The sequence below is a fragment of the Accipiter gentilis genome, chromosome 9, assembly GCF_929443795.1.
Source record: "Accipiter gentilis chromosome 9, bAccGen1.1, whole genome shotgun sequence".
NCBI classification, from domain to species: Eukaryota; Metazoa; Chordata; class Aves; order Accipitriformes; family Accipitridae; genus Astur; species Astur gentilis.
Window position 1 is genome coordinate 2696613 of NC_064888.1, and position 15666 is coordinate 2712278.

Consider the following 15666-nt stretch of genomic DNA (forward strand, 5'->3'; position numbering starts at 1 on the left):
AGCCTAAGTGTTTTTAAGTATATGCAGGTTATGAAATGCAATATTCTTTCAGGTATGAAAGAATAAATGAAACGGTTTAATTGTCCTAAAACTTTCAGGTATGCTTGCCCTCTCTCCTGCGAAGGTTCTATAATATAATTTTTAAAACTGTTAAGGACCTTTTTGTTCAAATATGCATCTTCTGTCTTTGAAAAAGATAAATAAACAGATAAACATGTCAGAAATCAGTATGTGAATAAGGTTACCAAAAAAGTATCTCGAATGTCAACAGGAAAACTCCCAGTATTCAAATAAAGCCACATCCAACCTGGGCTCAGGCAGGACACAGGCCTGTATTTGGCTGCGGCTCCAGATCGGACTGTTTGCAACCTTTCCAACTGCTAAACCTGTTTCAAGTAGAGGATGAGTATAGCTAGAAAAGCGGTGTGTTTCGTGCAAGTTCAGACTATGGAATTGGAAGATTTGATCTAATACTCTATGCATGTGTTCTTCCTACATTTAAGCATTAGTGAAGTATTTAATATATAAAGAGTGAAACAACCTCTGAAAATGCAGCATGGTGAGAGAAACGTTTTACTTCATATTCTTTATGAGCAAGATTATCAGCCTGCTCCAGACAAGGGTCAGATATACTTCCTGTGTCAGAAACAGGCCAGAAAGCAGACAGGGGACAAGATATTTTGTGGCCATATGCCCGTCCTGGCCCGTCATAACACTTTCTACCACTGGAAGTGAGGAGACCTTTTGGCCTGTTTGTCTTGACGGCTCTGCTGCCATAGCGGTTTTTATCTAGGACCTTCTCTGTGAAGTGGTCCAGCCCTTGCACTGCAGGCCTTGAGGAACTCACAGTTACATACAGCAACTACTAACACACTGCAATTATACTGCAATTAAACAATAAATATTTTGTGACTTATTCTTGTTTAGAAAACATTATATACTAGCCATAGAACAGAAAGTCAAGGCAGTGGCTGAATTACTTATGATTAGTATAATGGATAAGTGGTTTAATATGTAGTGTGTATGTTTTTCAAGCCATGCCATTTCAGATTTTATTTGTGCTGGAATCACTCTGTCACAAGGTTAATTTTCCCATTTATATGAATTACTGGAAATTATGGGTCTCCCAAAGTGTAACCACGTTGTAACTGCAGTCACAGAATTAGAAAGTGTAACTATTTTAAGAAATGCTTTTCCTGTTCTGTTAAAAAAAAACCCACAACCTAAAACAGACCAGAAAAGACCAAGAAACATTTTCCTCATGGCTGCAGGATAAGCTTGCTGGGAAAGGTATGAAACAGTCAAAAATAAGAGTTGGGCTACAAAGTCAAGAGAACTGAAGTACCCCTTTTTCATAATCTAATATGTATTTGCTGATTGGTGGATGCTTATGGTTTTTTGCATTCAAGAACACAGGCCTAGATCTGGAAAGCACAAGAAAGATGACATTTTAATGAGGGAACAGTGACATACAGCATCCTGCTATGTGCCAAAATTACTGAGTTTCAGGTGGAATGAGACACATTATCCACTGGAACAAAGGGGCAAAGGAAACTACAATTCTGACCTTGACTTGTCTTTCATTTTCCTCATACTGCTTTAAAACCATTTACAGCAACAAAATAAAACAATTGTATACACAGCCTTTTAAGTGCAGATATGGTTTTGTATCAAAACAGACAACATAATGGTAAGTGTGAAATAAAGATCTAAATTGAATGACTATTACATGAGTGCAGGCTTATTTTGTCCACCAGAAGAAAATGATTTTTTCATTACTTCTAAGACAAAATGTTTTTTACTGCAGTAGCAGATAATAGACTTAAAACTAAGTGAGAAGTTATGTTTTTGATATTTTTCTTTATTCTATTAAAAAAACCCAGTATGTAATTTTTTCTTTAATTTTGTTGAATTAACTCTTCAGAAGACTATTTATCCCTCATAGCTGGGAGTCGCCCAACACTGGGGTTATTTGCATTGTCTCATTTGCAACTTGACTTACCATGTGAGATTGGTGTTTCTTTTCATTTCAGCCCCTTCCAAGTTTCAGTCAATTCGCTATCACAGATACTGACATTTTAATGTCAGAACAAATTGTACACATGATAAAAATAGAGGACACATAGGGAGTAACTACTTGGTGAAGATTTTGACTCTTCTCTCACTGGTGTATTATTCACCAATGAGATCCCAACCCAAAGAACTGGCCTTTTTCCTACCTTTGACCCTGGCTCCACTCAAAGGAACTGACTTTCATATAAACTTAGGATTATTCTCTCCAAGTCTGACACTGACATGCATTGACATGCATTTTTTCTCTCCTGACCACCCCCCCCCCCCCAAAAAAAAAAAAAAAAAAAAAAAAAAATTACTGGCTAGATCCATGCTACAAAAATTCTTAACACATACAGGGAATCAGGAAGGAAAGAAAAGCAACAGAAAGAAGCAAAATATGCTCAAGCAATTGTTTGTGTTACTGAAAACTCCTTCTGTCTGAGACAGAGGCAAGCCAGACACCCTTTTTAAAGGTAAGAACCTCCCTTTGAAAATTATTTAACACTTGCTGCTTTGTAGGTTGCAGTGTGTCAAGTAACTATAGAAAAGAAAAGAGGAAAACTCTGTTTTATTACAATTTGGTAGGTTACAAAGAAAACAAACCCCACGCTCCTGATGGAGCACATGAAGAACTTTTCAGAGCTTTTACAAGCAAGCATACAAAATAGCATACTCTTCACACACTGTAGTTAGAAGATAATGGCCTAGATCCAAAAAAACCTGATTCGTGTCCCTGCTTTGCCTTAGTTGAGAGCTAAGCTTTTCATTCCAGCACAGACTCAGCAGCCACAGGAAGCCATCTCACTTATGTTCTTGCTCCCCTGCTGCAGAGTCAGCTGAACATTTGGTGGAAGCGAACAAGATCCCTCCAAATCACTCAAAGGACAGTAATATCTTTCAAACTATTATAAACCAGTTCCAATTGTGACCTTTTATTGTTTTTTCTTGAACAAACCTGTAGATCACTGTCATAAAATATGCACACATCATCTGAGCCTCTTCTATCAGGAAGGTGAACATAAGATAGGCACTTACAAAGACTATTATACAATGTGTTTTTAATGCCAATACGCAAGTACACTTCTTGAATACAGCACAGAGTCAAAAGTGATTCTGTTAAAAGGAGTAAAATGTGTCCACTACCTTTTACAAAACGTACATTTTCTACTGAGTGAATAATTATTCAAGTTTGGATAAAGAGGTGAAAGAGAGAATGGTGGATATTCAGCAATTCATGGCAAAGTGAATACACAGCATGTTTTCTTGAGATGAACTGTGTGGGTGTGTGATACTGACAGCTGGGAGAAGCTGAATTTCTTCTAAGATTACTACCTGCTGTCACCAGTTGTCTTCTCCCAGTTTTAAGAACTGTAGCATGCCTGCTGAAGTCCAGCATTCTTTGAACAAGTTCAGAGAACACCCCATTTGGAATGCCAAGTCAGTTCCTGTATATTTTTAGATACAACGTAATTGGATAAAGAGGTAAAGCTATCAGGAGATAACAGAACAAACTGTTTAATGTCATTTTTGCATCAGGCTTCACTAGAAAGGCTGACTTAGATGAGGCAGTTGTATCACATTAATCTCATCATCTTTTTCCCCAGCATAATAGGCCCATAGATGAAGAAGCAACATGTCATAAATCTGGGCTTCACTACGGTTTTGTGACTGGTTCTCATGTTGTCCTCACAAATAATTTAAGGAAATATGATCTAGATGCAATTGCCATTGGGTGGATGTCATACTGGTTAGAAAACTGCTCATAGAATACTTATCAAGAACACATGCCAAGCCAGAGGGATTCATCAGGCGAAATTCTGAAGGGACCTGCCCTGACTCTGGCATTATTCAGTATTTTCACTAATGGTGTGGATGATAGAACCAAGAGTACAAATCACACATTTGCAGTGTAAGAGGCCTGGTGTGACATCTAAGAGGCCTGGTTTACAATTCAAAGTGATCTTGAGAAACTTGAGAACTGCTCTGAAAAAATAATAGGATGTACTTCACCTGAGGCAAGTACATGGTTTCACACCTAAGAAATATCACCAATATGCACACAGAACTGAGACAAAACCAAGTTATCAGGGGTTCTGTGGGTGAGGATTTGTAGCTGATCAAAACGTACTCTTGTCAAAAAGACAAACCTCATACAAAACTCATTCTAAAGCATGCATACAGAATAATACAGTGTAAACCTTACACTAGTGCTTGTTGCTGAGACCACAGCTGGGATAATGCATTTAGCAATATAAATACTCTGGACACAAAATTCAAAGTGTATTTAACCAGCTGAAGAGCACACAGAGGAGAGAAAGAGAGAGCTAAAAGACAGAGAGAAACCACTCTCTTAAAGGATAAATGGTCTGAAGGATCTTCTTCAGGGATGTAAGAGAGTCCTACAAATAATAATTAGTATTGCTATCCAGTTTAATTTAATTACTGAGAGATCTCACAGCACATTGCCCAAGTTAACCTGCATCTCACCGTGTGGGACAGTGCCATAAGCACTGATCATATTCATCTTAGAGATATGGAATTATCTGAGGGAAAGATAAATGAATTCAACACTTCCAAGATTACCTATATACTTGCAGAGCCAGGAACATAAATCTGAGGTAAAATCTCAGTCCTGCTATCTCACCACTAACCTATACTCTCTATATACAGAGACAGATTTTTGAAGAAGTTATTAATATATGAGTATTTCCTAAACAATGAAAATGAGATTTCCTACTGAAGATGTAGCCTTTGTTACAAGTGGCATATGCACATCACATCTGGTTTTACGTACTTTATATGTTGTGATAAAAAGAGAAAGAGAAAAGGCACTTTCATAAGCACTGTTCCCTGTTGGAACAGCGAGAGATGTGACACAGGAGAAAATACAACACACTTGACAAAGCAAGAGGAATCAAGAGTGCTGTTATGCAGAACTAGTATCGAGACAGATACATATAAATAAAATTGAATTACTATAGCAGAAATGCCCAAGAGAAAGAATTCAAGGAGGAAAAAAGGTTACTCTGCAATCTTGCCATACCACTTCTGGAACACAGTCATTCTTGGTGTAACCACTGCATGAAGAAGCCTCACAATAGCACATAAAGCTGCTGCAGAACACAAAACGAGACAATCCCTGTCTAAAGCTTAAAATCTATCTTCCCTATCAGATTCTTCATATTGCTAAATACGTTCTGTGTATAAATCTTCAAATATCAATATCAAATAGCAATCCAAGCAGAGAGGCCTTAAATCACTGTTCATGTTTGCTGCAGCAGCAAATAGATTTGTTCAAACACTGGTTTAAAAAAAATTTATGTTAACGTTTCTGTCAATACGTTGATTTAGGCTGAGAAGGTATGTATCTGATTTAGTCAAATCTGTAATTTTCTATTAATTTGGGGGATAATGTGCCATTTATGGCCTTGATAGCATAATCCTGAAATCTAAGAAAATTGTTCCCAAGTAAAGGTATAGCATCAGGCTTTGAGCAGTTACTGCTATCTAGATCCCCTCAAAAGGAACATTTACAGGACTTGTATTATTTTCAGGAGAAGCGGAAGAAAAAATAGAAATGTACATCCTATACTGTTAAAATACTGTTTTTTCAGATGTATTAACCATAGTTCATCTATAAATAATGGTGCCTTCCACATCCCCACCAAATTCACTGACAGTGCAGATTATATATTGTGCATGTAGTACAAGGAAAAGCATATCCCAGGGATATCTCTTCACAGCAACAACCTCTGCCTCTGACTCTTGATAGCAAGCTCCCTACCTGCAACAGTCTTCAGCATTTACTCTTGCTTTGTGTAGTCATCTGGTAGTATGTTATTTAAGGTTCTCTTTTAAAAAGCATTCCCTTTAAAGAAGTACCCTGGTTTATCTGAGAATTGGAAGACCACGTGTGAAAATGTGATCTTTTAAAGCTTTAGTGGATCTTTTGTTACTACCTTGTGATAGTAAACATCTTTCTGTTTTCCCAGTGAGAGAAAACTTGCAAGTGCATTCATTATGGGATATTTTTGAAAATATGCAAGCACACCATCTGTACCTGTTCCAAACAAATTCATAACATCTTATATGGATAACATTTTGAAGGAAAACCTTGCCCTTCTTAACTACAATAGAAATTTTAGCCTGTAATATCAGGAAAATGTGCTAATATTTACAAAGAGTAATTTAAATTGAAAAGGGCAGCTAGTGTATTTTAATTGCCAATTACGTTTACTGAGTAGTAGGATTGTATGAGGTGATCTTTCACATAGTTGTTGCATTTTTCTCAGAATGATTTAAGATTCAACTGACAGTTAATTAACATATAATTGATATGCACATATGCAACACAACTTAACAGCATTCATTTTGGCTAGTGTTTTTTTGTTAGTATTTAGGGTCTTAAAGAAAAACTTTGTGTTGAATAAAATAAAAAGTGTTTGCTGAAAAACAGATGTGAATTAAAATGCCATTTTCTTGACATAATTCTTTTTGTATTGAAAATGTTTGCTTTTTCCCAACTAGTTCTATCATTTATAATTTCCATTATGGGAATAATACTAGAATCAATCAAGTGTGAGAGATCTGTTATTGCTCTAGGTATTGAGCAAACAAGTAATGAAATAGATGTTTCTGGCCTCATGGATCTTTGCACTTCAGAAAGTTGTGAAAAGAGTACAGTTTTGCTGAAACATTATTTAAAGTGGAAATATAAAGAAGATTAACGCTTGCTAAATACATCAATTTTGAACTAAGAAACCTTTTGCTATCTCAAAAATGTTTTCAGGCTCTTAAAAATGTTTGAATATAAACAATAAATAAAAATCAGTAATGTAGTGAAGCCCTCAGGTTAAATGATGATACAACAGGAAAACTAGATTCATAACTTCCAGAAAAACAGAAATTGCCAAATGTTCTATTAAGTTTTTCATGCTTCCTCATTAATTCACCAGTTAGGCAATAAACTACAGAATAGGTTCACACAACACAGCAGGAAAAGTTTGTAACGTACGCACTGCAGTGGCTAAGATTCCAGATACATCCCCTTCTCTTCTGTGCATGTGAACTTTCTCATATGTAGAGGTTATTTTTGGTTAATACACCTTGCAGGCTTCAGTAAGACCCAGATACAAAAAATTCCTTACTAACCTAGCTTCTATTAGACCAAGCCACATTTATGAAACTGTAACCTGTTAGAATTTCATTCAGTAAGTATAAGAATTTTTCTGTCTAATTTACATGTTCGCCAAGTATTTACAACTTAATTACACTGTCTTTTTCTCTTTCAGGTCATACACATCAGTTTTATGCCCTCTGCACATGTTCAGAAATCTATTAAGAGCTGAACAAGACTTTAATGATTCACTGCGTGACTTTATGTGGTCTCATAGGAACAGCAACACAATAGTGTTTTTCTCCCTCATCAAACTGCTTTTGAAATAAACTGGTGTAATACATACCCTGTCCGTTTTCCCTTCGGTCTGAATACTTGTACGACTACGTGCATCATGGTCTTCTTCAAGGTCAGATACATCTTCTAGCTCCTCAGGTGTCTGGGGAAAGAAAAGTGGAAATGGGTTATTATCTTTTATGGGTAGTCACTTTGATATCAATGTCGAACTTACATTATAATTTGGTCTAAGATAACGTCTGATAAAAACCAGTCCTGTTCTAGCACTGCACTGGTTACTAAATGCTAACTAAAATCAAATTGTGTCAGACAGCTTTCAACCAGTTCAGAATAGCCATGCTTTAATTAAAGCACTGACTTTTAAAGTTGGTACTTAGGGAAGTTATTCTGTATTAAAATATTGTGTTGCTGCTGCTAGCAAAGGTATCTTACAAGAAACCTTTACGTGATAAGAATGGATGCCTAGGATTTTAGAACCGAAAGGTTTTTCTACCTTTTTTACAAGTTCTTCTACTACTTCTCTTCACTGTCCAGAAATACTCATATGCCCACCCTCCCATCTTCACATTAGACACAGTAGATCTAGCAGGCTCTCAAAATGGCTTAATATTTTGTCAGTGGGAGTAAAAGGCTTCAGAATCGCGCTGATTTTTGTTGCTACACTGACATGAAAGAGTGCTCCAAGTCAGCTATGTGCCCTGAGAGGGAAAGGACACCTCTTCCCCAGTCTTGATTGTATCACTTCTCAATTCTATCAAGCAGCACGAGTTCCTGCACTATAGGAAAAATTAAGTGGCCCTAATTTGCTATTTGTATACATGGCATTGTTTCATATGCTACTGTCTATTCCTTTGAGTCACCTCGACTGCCATTTAAGCAACACCAGTTTATTACGTGAAAATACACATTTGCATTATGATAATTTGCTATCATATTCTACTGTTGTGATATCTTCTTAGGGCTGTCTGGTTTTTGCTTACAGGTAGATAAGAAGAAGTATTTCTTACAGGTATCAAATAATGATATCAAGCCATCTTCTCAACAAAGGAAAGTTAGTCCCAACAGCATTAGGTAAATGTATTTACACTTTATTCAGCATATAAGCCTTTTACAACCCTTGGACTATTATCCTTCAACCAGTTATTATATATGTTGGGAAAAAATGTAAATTCTATTTTTAGCCTCCTCTTTTAATAGGCTCTCTGAATTCTCTTCTTCTCTCTTCCTCTCCATTGTTTTTTTGTTGTTGTTTTTTTTGTTGTTTTTTTTTTTCTGTTGTTGTTGGGGTTTTTTTTTACTTTTTCTTTTCCCCATAAACTCCAAAACAGGAGTGATTTGGGCCGGTCCATGACTTTTACTGTGTATATTATATGTAATGTATTCACAATTAAAGGAAACTGTTTTGGTAACAGAGGTTTTGGAAACTAATTTCTTTAACTATACAGGAGCAACTCCATCAAAAAACATTGTTTAACTTAGGACAAGAGCAATTTTCTATACAATCCAGGTCTTCACGTTTATTTCCTCCTTCCCACTAACCAACATAGTATTAAAAAAAAAAAAAATAGACTTCATGTAGAAGTTCTGAATTTTATCGTAAATAACTCAGTAAAAAAAGCATAACGGACATGGCTGTATAACTGACACTAAATAAAACATTAAAAGCAAGTCTATTCATAGTAATAAAACACTGCACAATGAAGCACACAAACTTTCAGGCTTATGAACTATTTAAAAAATAATATTGGTTCTGCCAATGCAATAGGGCATTCAAAGAAATTTCCTTTATCAAGTAGATTCACATTTTAAAGAACCAAAAATATACAGAACCTGACTTAATCCATAACTGGCGACAGATCTACTACTGAATGATCTACAACAAGCATGACATCTGGAGTTCCCATTAGAAGGAAATCCTGACGTTCTTACTATCCCAAAAGCCTGACATGCCAAGAGAAGCATGACAAGAGAAGCACTATCAGATAACCCTACCAAAAGATAGGCAGAAAACCCCCTGGTCATTACTTCTACCCAATTTTCCATCATGTCAGATGTAATTTTTTTTAATCCAGAATTGCTACACATTCTCACCTTCTTCTTTTTACTGTCAAGTTACATATAAACAAGATCTGTTGAGAGGGACAGTGCAGGGTTCTGTTATTTTATTTCTGGGTCCATAGCATGGTAATGGCACTACATTAAATTGAATAAATCTACTTTCGTATCATTTGGGAAAGCGCCTCTGTGGCTAGAGGGTATATAAACCACTAGACTTCAACGTCAGCCTTGAAACAAGGTTTAAATAGCACTCCATTACTTCACGAGCACACAAGTAAATTTCACTCACTGAACATAACAACTATAATTTCTATGACATAACATCGTGAGAAATAAAGGACTCAAAGCTGGTGCACAATCTGGCAGAAATATGCTGGTGGTGAAAAATACACCTAGACCCCCTCAAGAAAACAGACAGGCAATCAGTTTCGGGGGCAAAAATGAGCATAATGCTACACTGGTAAAACAAGGAAAAGGAACACTTTATTTTCAGGCGAAGACTAACAGTGTGATGAAGTCTCTCAGCTTTAGCCCTGGAATTAGATGTAGTAAGAACTCCACAGTAGCCAAAAGCTGTTACCATGCAAAAATTGTTTGAAAACCCACAGTGTGGAAGGAAAATCAGATTTTGTTGTGCAAGCATATCCATAAAATAAAAAATGTTTCACCAGCTCACTTTAACTGAAACACTTACAGACGCTCTTATTAGAGAACCAATAACAGAAAGGGTATTAAACCAGAGTAACTTTAGCTTCTCGGGATTACACTGACCAGGGCACTCAGGCAGGTAATGGCCCTGATTCAGTAAAAGGTTTATAGAAAAAAAGAAAACACTTTCTTCTTAAAGCTACACGATACTTGGTTACTACATACCAGAATACATTGTGATGCTTAGGTTTTTCTAAACGTTAGTTACAATTGTTTTCCTCAAATGATCTTAAAGTTGTATTCAGGGTAGCAGGGCACCATTCCTTCCTGGCTGAACGCATACTTGAGAATGTTTGACAATCCCACATTTCCAATATAGTTTTTTTCTTCTGTAAAACATGGATGTCATGGTTTAACCCCAGCCAGCAACTGGGAAGACAATTAACTCTATCCCAGATGTTGTGACAGGGCAGAATGGTTAATAATTTTGGGACAGTCACATTATTCGTAAGCGAATTTCAGGTCATGTCAGTAAGAGCTTTATACCATCACCACGCCACAACAAATGGCAAATATTTACAAAAAAGTTATTTTAGGAGGCATTGAGAGAATTTTGTAGAATTGTATTGACACTATTTTTCTGTAAAGTCAAACTACATAAATATTACCAGCCTAAAGGTAGAAACCTTAAGAGAGCAAAGATGACAGGACAATGACAATAGCAGAAGACACCTCTAGACGACAGTCTCAGGTAAGCTTTCCATAGACGAAAGCATCAACCTACTAACTGATATGGTAATCCTAAATTATAGAACAGAGATCTCTTTCCATCTGCACTGGCATAGGGATTCACTCTCCAAATTCTTTACTCATATGCCATACATTAGGTCAGAATCTAAGTGCAAGCAGGCTCATCTCAGAGCCCCTCTTGGCCAAAACGCTGTCAGAAAACTTTTTTGTTGTTGTTTTTAACAATGCATATGCCCTTTTCGGGTTGGTAAAATTTATTTGTGTCTGGGATGATAAGTTTCTTGTAGGAAGCCCATTTTCCTGGCCAGAAGAGTGCACTCCCATTGAGTTCTTCCTAAGTAATTTTCTGCAAAGTCCAGATCTGCCAGGTTTTGAACTACTGGTACTACAGAATTCAGAAAAAAAGCCTATCCAGTTATTAAAGACTAAGGACAAAGTTTCAAGCTGCAAGAAGCTCTTTGATTTATCAAACCTTAAATCACAAACCATAAACCATAGTCATTTTTGGACATAAAGCGTCAAAAATTGGAAAAAAAAACCCTCCAACACACCAAACCACCATAATAATGAGAACAAAAGAAGTAGTTACTCAACCCTTTTTTCTCCTTGGAAGCTGTTTTCTTGAACTTAATCCAGGAATTGGGATTTTTCATATTACTTTCATGATCCATTATTTATTAAATACCTGAGACACACATGTGTCTGCTCATATGAATATTCCATGTGTGAACACACGGGTATTCCGTATTGGGAAAACTGAACATAATGCAACACTCTGCTGGTTCTGAAATGTACCCTCAGTTTGAATGCTATAGTAAGAAAGCGTTATTGCATGTTTGAACTGGTCTGGACTACCAGGGCTTGTAACACAAAACAGGGTGCTATCATCCATAAACAGAAATTTTGCACAGGAAAGACAGCAGAGCTTGAGGACTGGAATAAGAATGGAAGGAATTTGAAAGGTTTTTTAAGGTTGAGTATTTAGGGGCCTGACAAACTGTACATAAACTGGAGTCTCAGCAACTGCAAGTGACAGAAGAGAAAGAGGACAGGACAAATACAAGACATAAATGGCAAATTCATTATTAAGACACAGAAAGTATGGAATTTCCAGAAAGTGTTAAGGAAGAACGCTGAGGTACAATGAAGTCCTGTGCAAGACTCTGGCCAGCAACAACCTACAAACTCATGAGTGAAGCGGAGTGGTAAAAACAGTTTAGAAATAAATTAAACAGGAAAATTTAGACAAAGCTTTCCAGCAGCCATAGGAAGAGAACTCTTGAATAGTCTCCCCTCGAGTTGCTAGAGGATGGGAGAAATCAATTATGAGATGAAGCCTGAGCAGCCTACAAACAAGGTTATGTACCAGCTGGCTGCAAGAGTGGAGGCGTGAGATGGGATGGGACAGGATAGGATGGGATGCCTGCCCCAGCCTCCTGGCCCATGATTCCAAGAGGGATTTTGGTCATTTGTGAAAAGCCTTTGAGGACCCCAACAAAAATGCATTCAGGCGTGACCCTACACATTCAAGACGAATATTACATTACTACTGCTTACATGTTAACGCAAGCAGTGCGCACTCCTTTCTACATTTCAGTGCTTGTATTAAATCTGCATTCTTGGTGGTTTTGCTACAGAAGACTCAGGCTGAGGACTCGAAAACATATTTATAGCCAAGTCTAGTACTGGTGAATTTTACACCTTCTGGGTATTCAACTTCAAGCTGCAATAGCAAGTCATTACTATTGCACACGGGTGATTTCAGGCTATGAATTACCTTTTCATCTATGAAATGAAAAACACTCTCTGATGACAAACCTTTTAATTTGCTTTTCTACTAGGATTTTAAAGAGAATAACTAATAAAAACAAGGTCTGGCATTAGTCTTTAGATCTCTGCCAGTCTTTCCAAACTGGGTGCAAATGTGCTCTTTGGCTTATCTGCTTTTTAATCCAAGCTTTGTAGAACAATGTATTTGACTAGGTTTCACAGCATTTTCTGCAACACAAAGTTTTTTATGCAAACTCTCCTCAAAAGTGATTATCCAAACAACTTTAGATCATTCATTTTTAAAGGTCACATACACCCATGAAACCATCAATCCTGCAAATAAAGGGTCTCAGGTGTTAAAAATAATGCAGAGCCAAGTCTGAAAGCTCAAGATATACACTGTAATGGACAAAGAAGCATCATGATGTGAAAGAAGGAAGCTATCTCCTCTTATCTAACGTTCAATTAAATGCTGACCTTTAAACTGTCATTATATGCCCTTCTACTTTTCTTATCTTGGTTTCAACACCCCCATCAGTCATTCTTTTTCCCAAATGAATACTAGAATGCAGTGCAGACAAACACCTTAACAGGAGCTAGTTAGTAAGTGATGTCTTTATTATACCACCCCAAATACAGAGTTATTTGTGGTATGTAAGTACCGCAGCATCAACAGAAATGCTTGTATGCACTATAGGAGGATCAGAATTTGTCTATTGCGTTCTTCACTTAGAACAGAATGGGTTTAAATAGATTATCTATTCTACTCTGGACATTCGACTAATGTCTGTATTTCGAAAATTTCATCATGTCAAGCAGCATGTCATTCGGTATAACAAACTGTGGTAAACGTGTCACAAACGGGCCCTCTGCAAATATCTAGCTAGTGTCTGATATTTTTGTGTATTAGTCACAATACCACCATTATCCCACACTTAATTCTGCCAGATGACAGGCTGCCAGAGAAAGAGTTTTGATGCACTAGAGGGAGAACAAGAGATTGCAAGCATTATTTATTTTTTCCTGACTAATTTAGTTAAGAACTTCATGTAATTGGTGCTATCTATTCAGGAAAAGCACTTCTCAAGTTTTTGCTAAAAGCAATTATTTTGACTGTTATTTTGAAAACAATAAACACCTACATCATAAAGGGCAAAGTAAAATCCTATGTTCTTAATCTGTCAACATAGCAACATCTCAACACTATGGGCAACACCCCCCCACACACACTTATCATTAAAATGATCATACATCTATTCTTGAAATCTATTCTTGGCACTTCCCTTAAAATGACGTATTTTGCATACCACATTATTTGGGATATTATGAATATAAAGCTAACACATGATTAACTAAACAGCTATGAGAACTCTGTCTTTGGTAGCAGCATTGCAAGGAATTTGTCATCAAGTAACAGTAAAATCATTATTCTGCCATAGCCTGTACACATTACACATAGTTCATTTTCAAATGTAGGTGATAAACAGTTCTTGTTACCAACAGACAGAATTGTGCAGAAGATTTTTTTATATATTTAGGCTGTAATTTCAGATAAGATTAGTGGTGAGAACATAAACTTTGGTGAAGACCAAACAGTTTAATTAATAATGAGAATAAATGACAACCTTCAGCACTGAAGGATGAAAGTATTTTCAATAAAAAAAAGATTATCTTATATGGTGGAGAGTTGAGGTTTTAAAAATAATAAATGCCGTGAACTCATAGTATGGGACAAAAGTTACCTTATTATTACTGGATGCTAGGAGGTTTTGCTTGCTCGTTTAACAGTAAGCCAATTTACAACATTCTGCTCCAGGAGATTAAGACAAAAAACTGAAGATTAATCACCATTAGAAACAGCTAGACAGATCAATAGCCTGACTCCACGTGACAATTCCTGTATTTTCAGTTCCCAGTGAGCATACATTAGGATAACAGTCCTCTCAATAAATGGCCTGGGACATAGAAAGGATGTGAGCAGAGAAGTGTAACTGAAAAGTCTGAAGTGGAATTTTTAAGAAGTGCCTTCTGAAAATCCATTTAAAGTAAAAACTGTGAAGTTGTCACAGCTGAGTAAATTGGCACAGAGTTTTAGCACCTATTTTCTATCTGAAGTTACACCGCTTGCTGGAAACCTGTATTTCAGCCCTGTTTTCATTCCTTCCTCTCTTGAAGTGTGGTTGTACCTCTTGAAGCACTGATGGTACCTTTGTGGGTATGCCACTCTTGCATAATGCAGAGAACAATTCAAAGAGAATTTTACTCCTGAAAATACTGACCTAGTTATGCTGTTGCAAAAGCACTGAACACATATTTAAATCTAAAAAGCTGGGGGAAACTTTAAAGTTGCCTGAAAATCACAAACAGTAATGGTATTGTAACCATAAGGGTCAAAAGATACAAGGAAGATAGGATTTATAGATGAGGTAGCAGTTTTTATAAAATGAACAGCATGCTCATAAAAGAAGCTAAGATTTCAGGAGTACAAATTCTTCATCAGGTACCTGAGGACTCACTTGGGAACCTGAAAACTTGTTTACGTTTTTCCAGTTATTTCATTTCAAGGAAGCACTTTTTTTGGTATGACTTTTTTAAAAGAATTTAATATCTCAAATAAAAACAACAGAAAATATGATCAAACATAGCCATTACAATCATACACCTCTGTTGCAACCAAAGTCCCTGTCTTCACTCCATGAAAACCATGACAACTGATACACAGCTCCATGCAAAGTGTATCCTTTGCTTATGCTTATTAAGTAGGAAAACTTCATCATGTGGCTTAGAAGCTTCCATTTTTAACTCAGAAAATTAGTAATTAACAAGAACAGAACAGTAGTTTTTAATGTAAATGATCTGTTGTTCTGCTGATCTACAATGTATTCCCCGTTTCCTCTGCTGGGCTGGCATACATTTGCTCCATCTAGTGGGAAGCTAATTAAGACTTTTCATTTATAATGGAAATACTTCTT

General features: G+C 36.6%; 1 protein-coding gene across 4 annotated transcripts in view; it reads right to left on the reverse strand.

Moving 5' to 3' along the window:
- Positions 1 to 15666, reverse strand: part of CTNNA3 (catenin alpha 3) — a 502927-nt gene that overhangs the window by 55269 nt on the left and 431992 nt on the right. For all 4 annotated transcript variants that reach the window (XM_049810858.1, XM_049810861.1, XM_049810860.1 and 1 more), the window contains one exon: positions 7518 to 7610. In XM_049810858.1, the coding sequence (XP_049666815.1) occupies positions 7518 to 7610 (93 nt within the window). The remainder of the gene's footprint in view (positions 1 to 7517; positions 7611 to 15666) is intronic.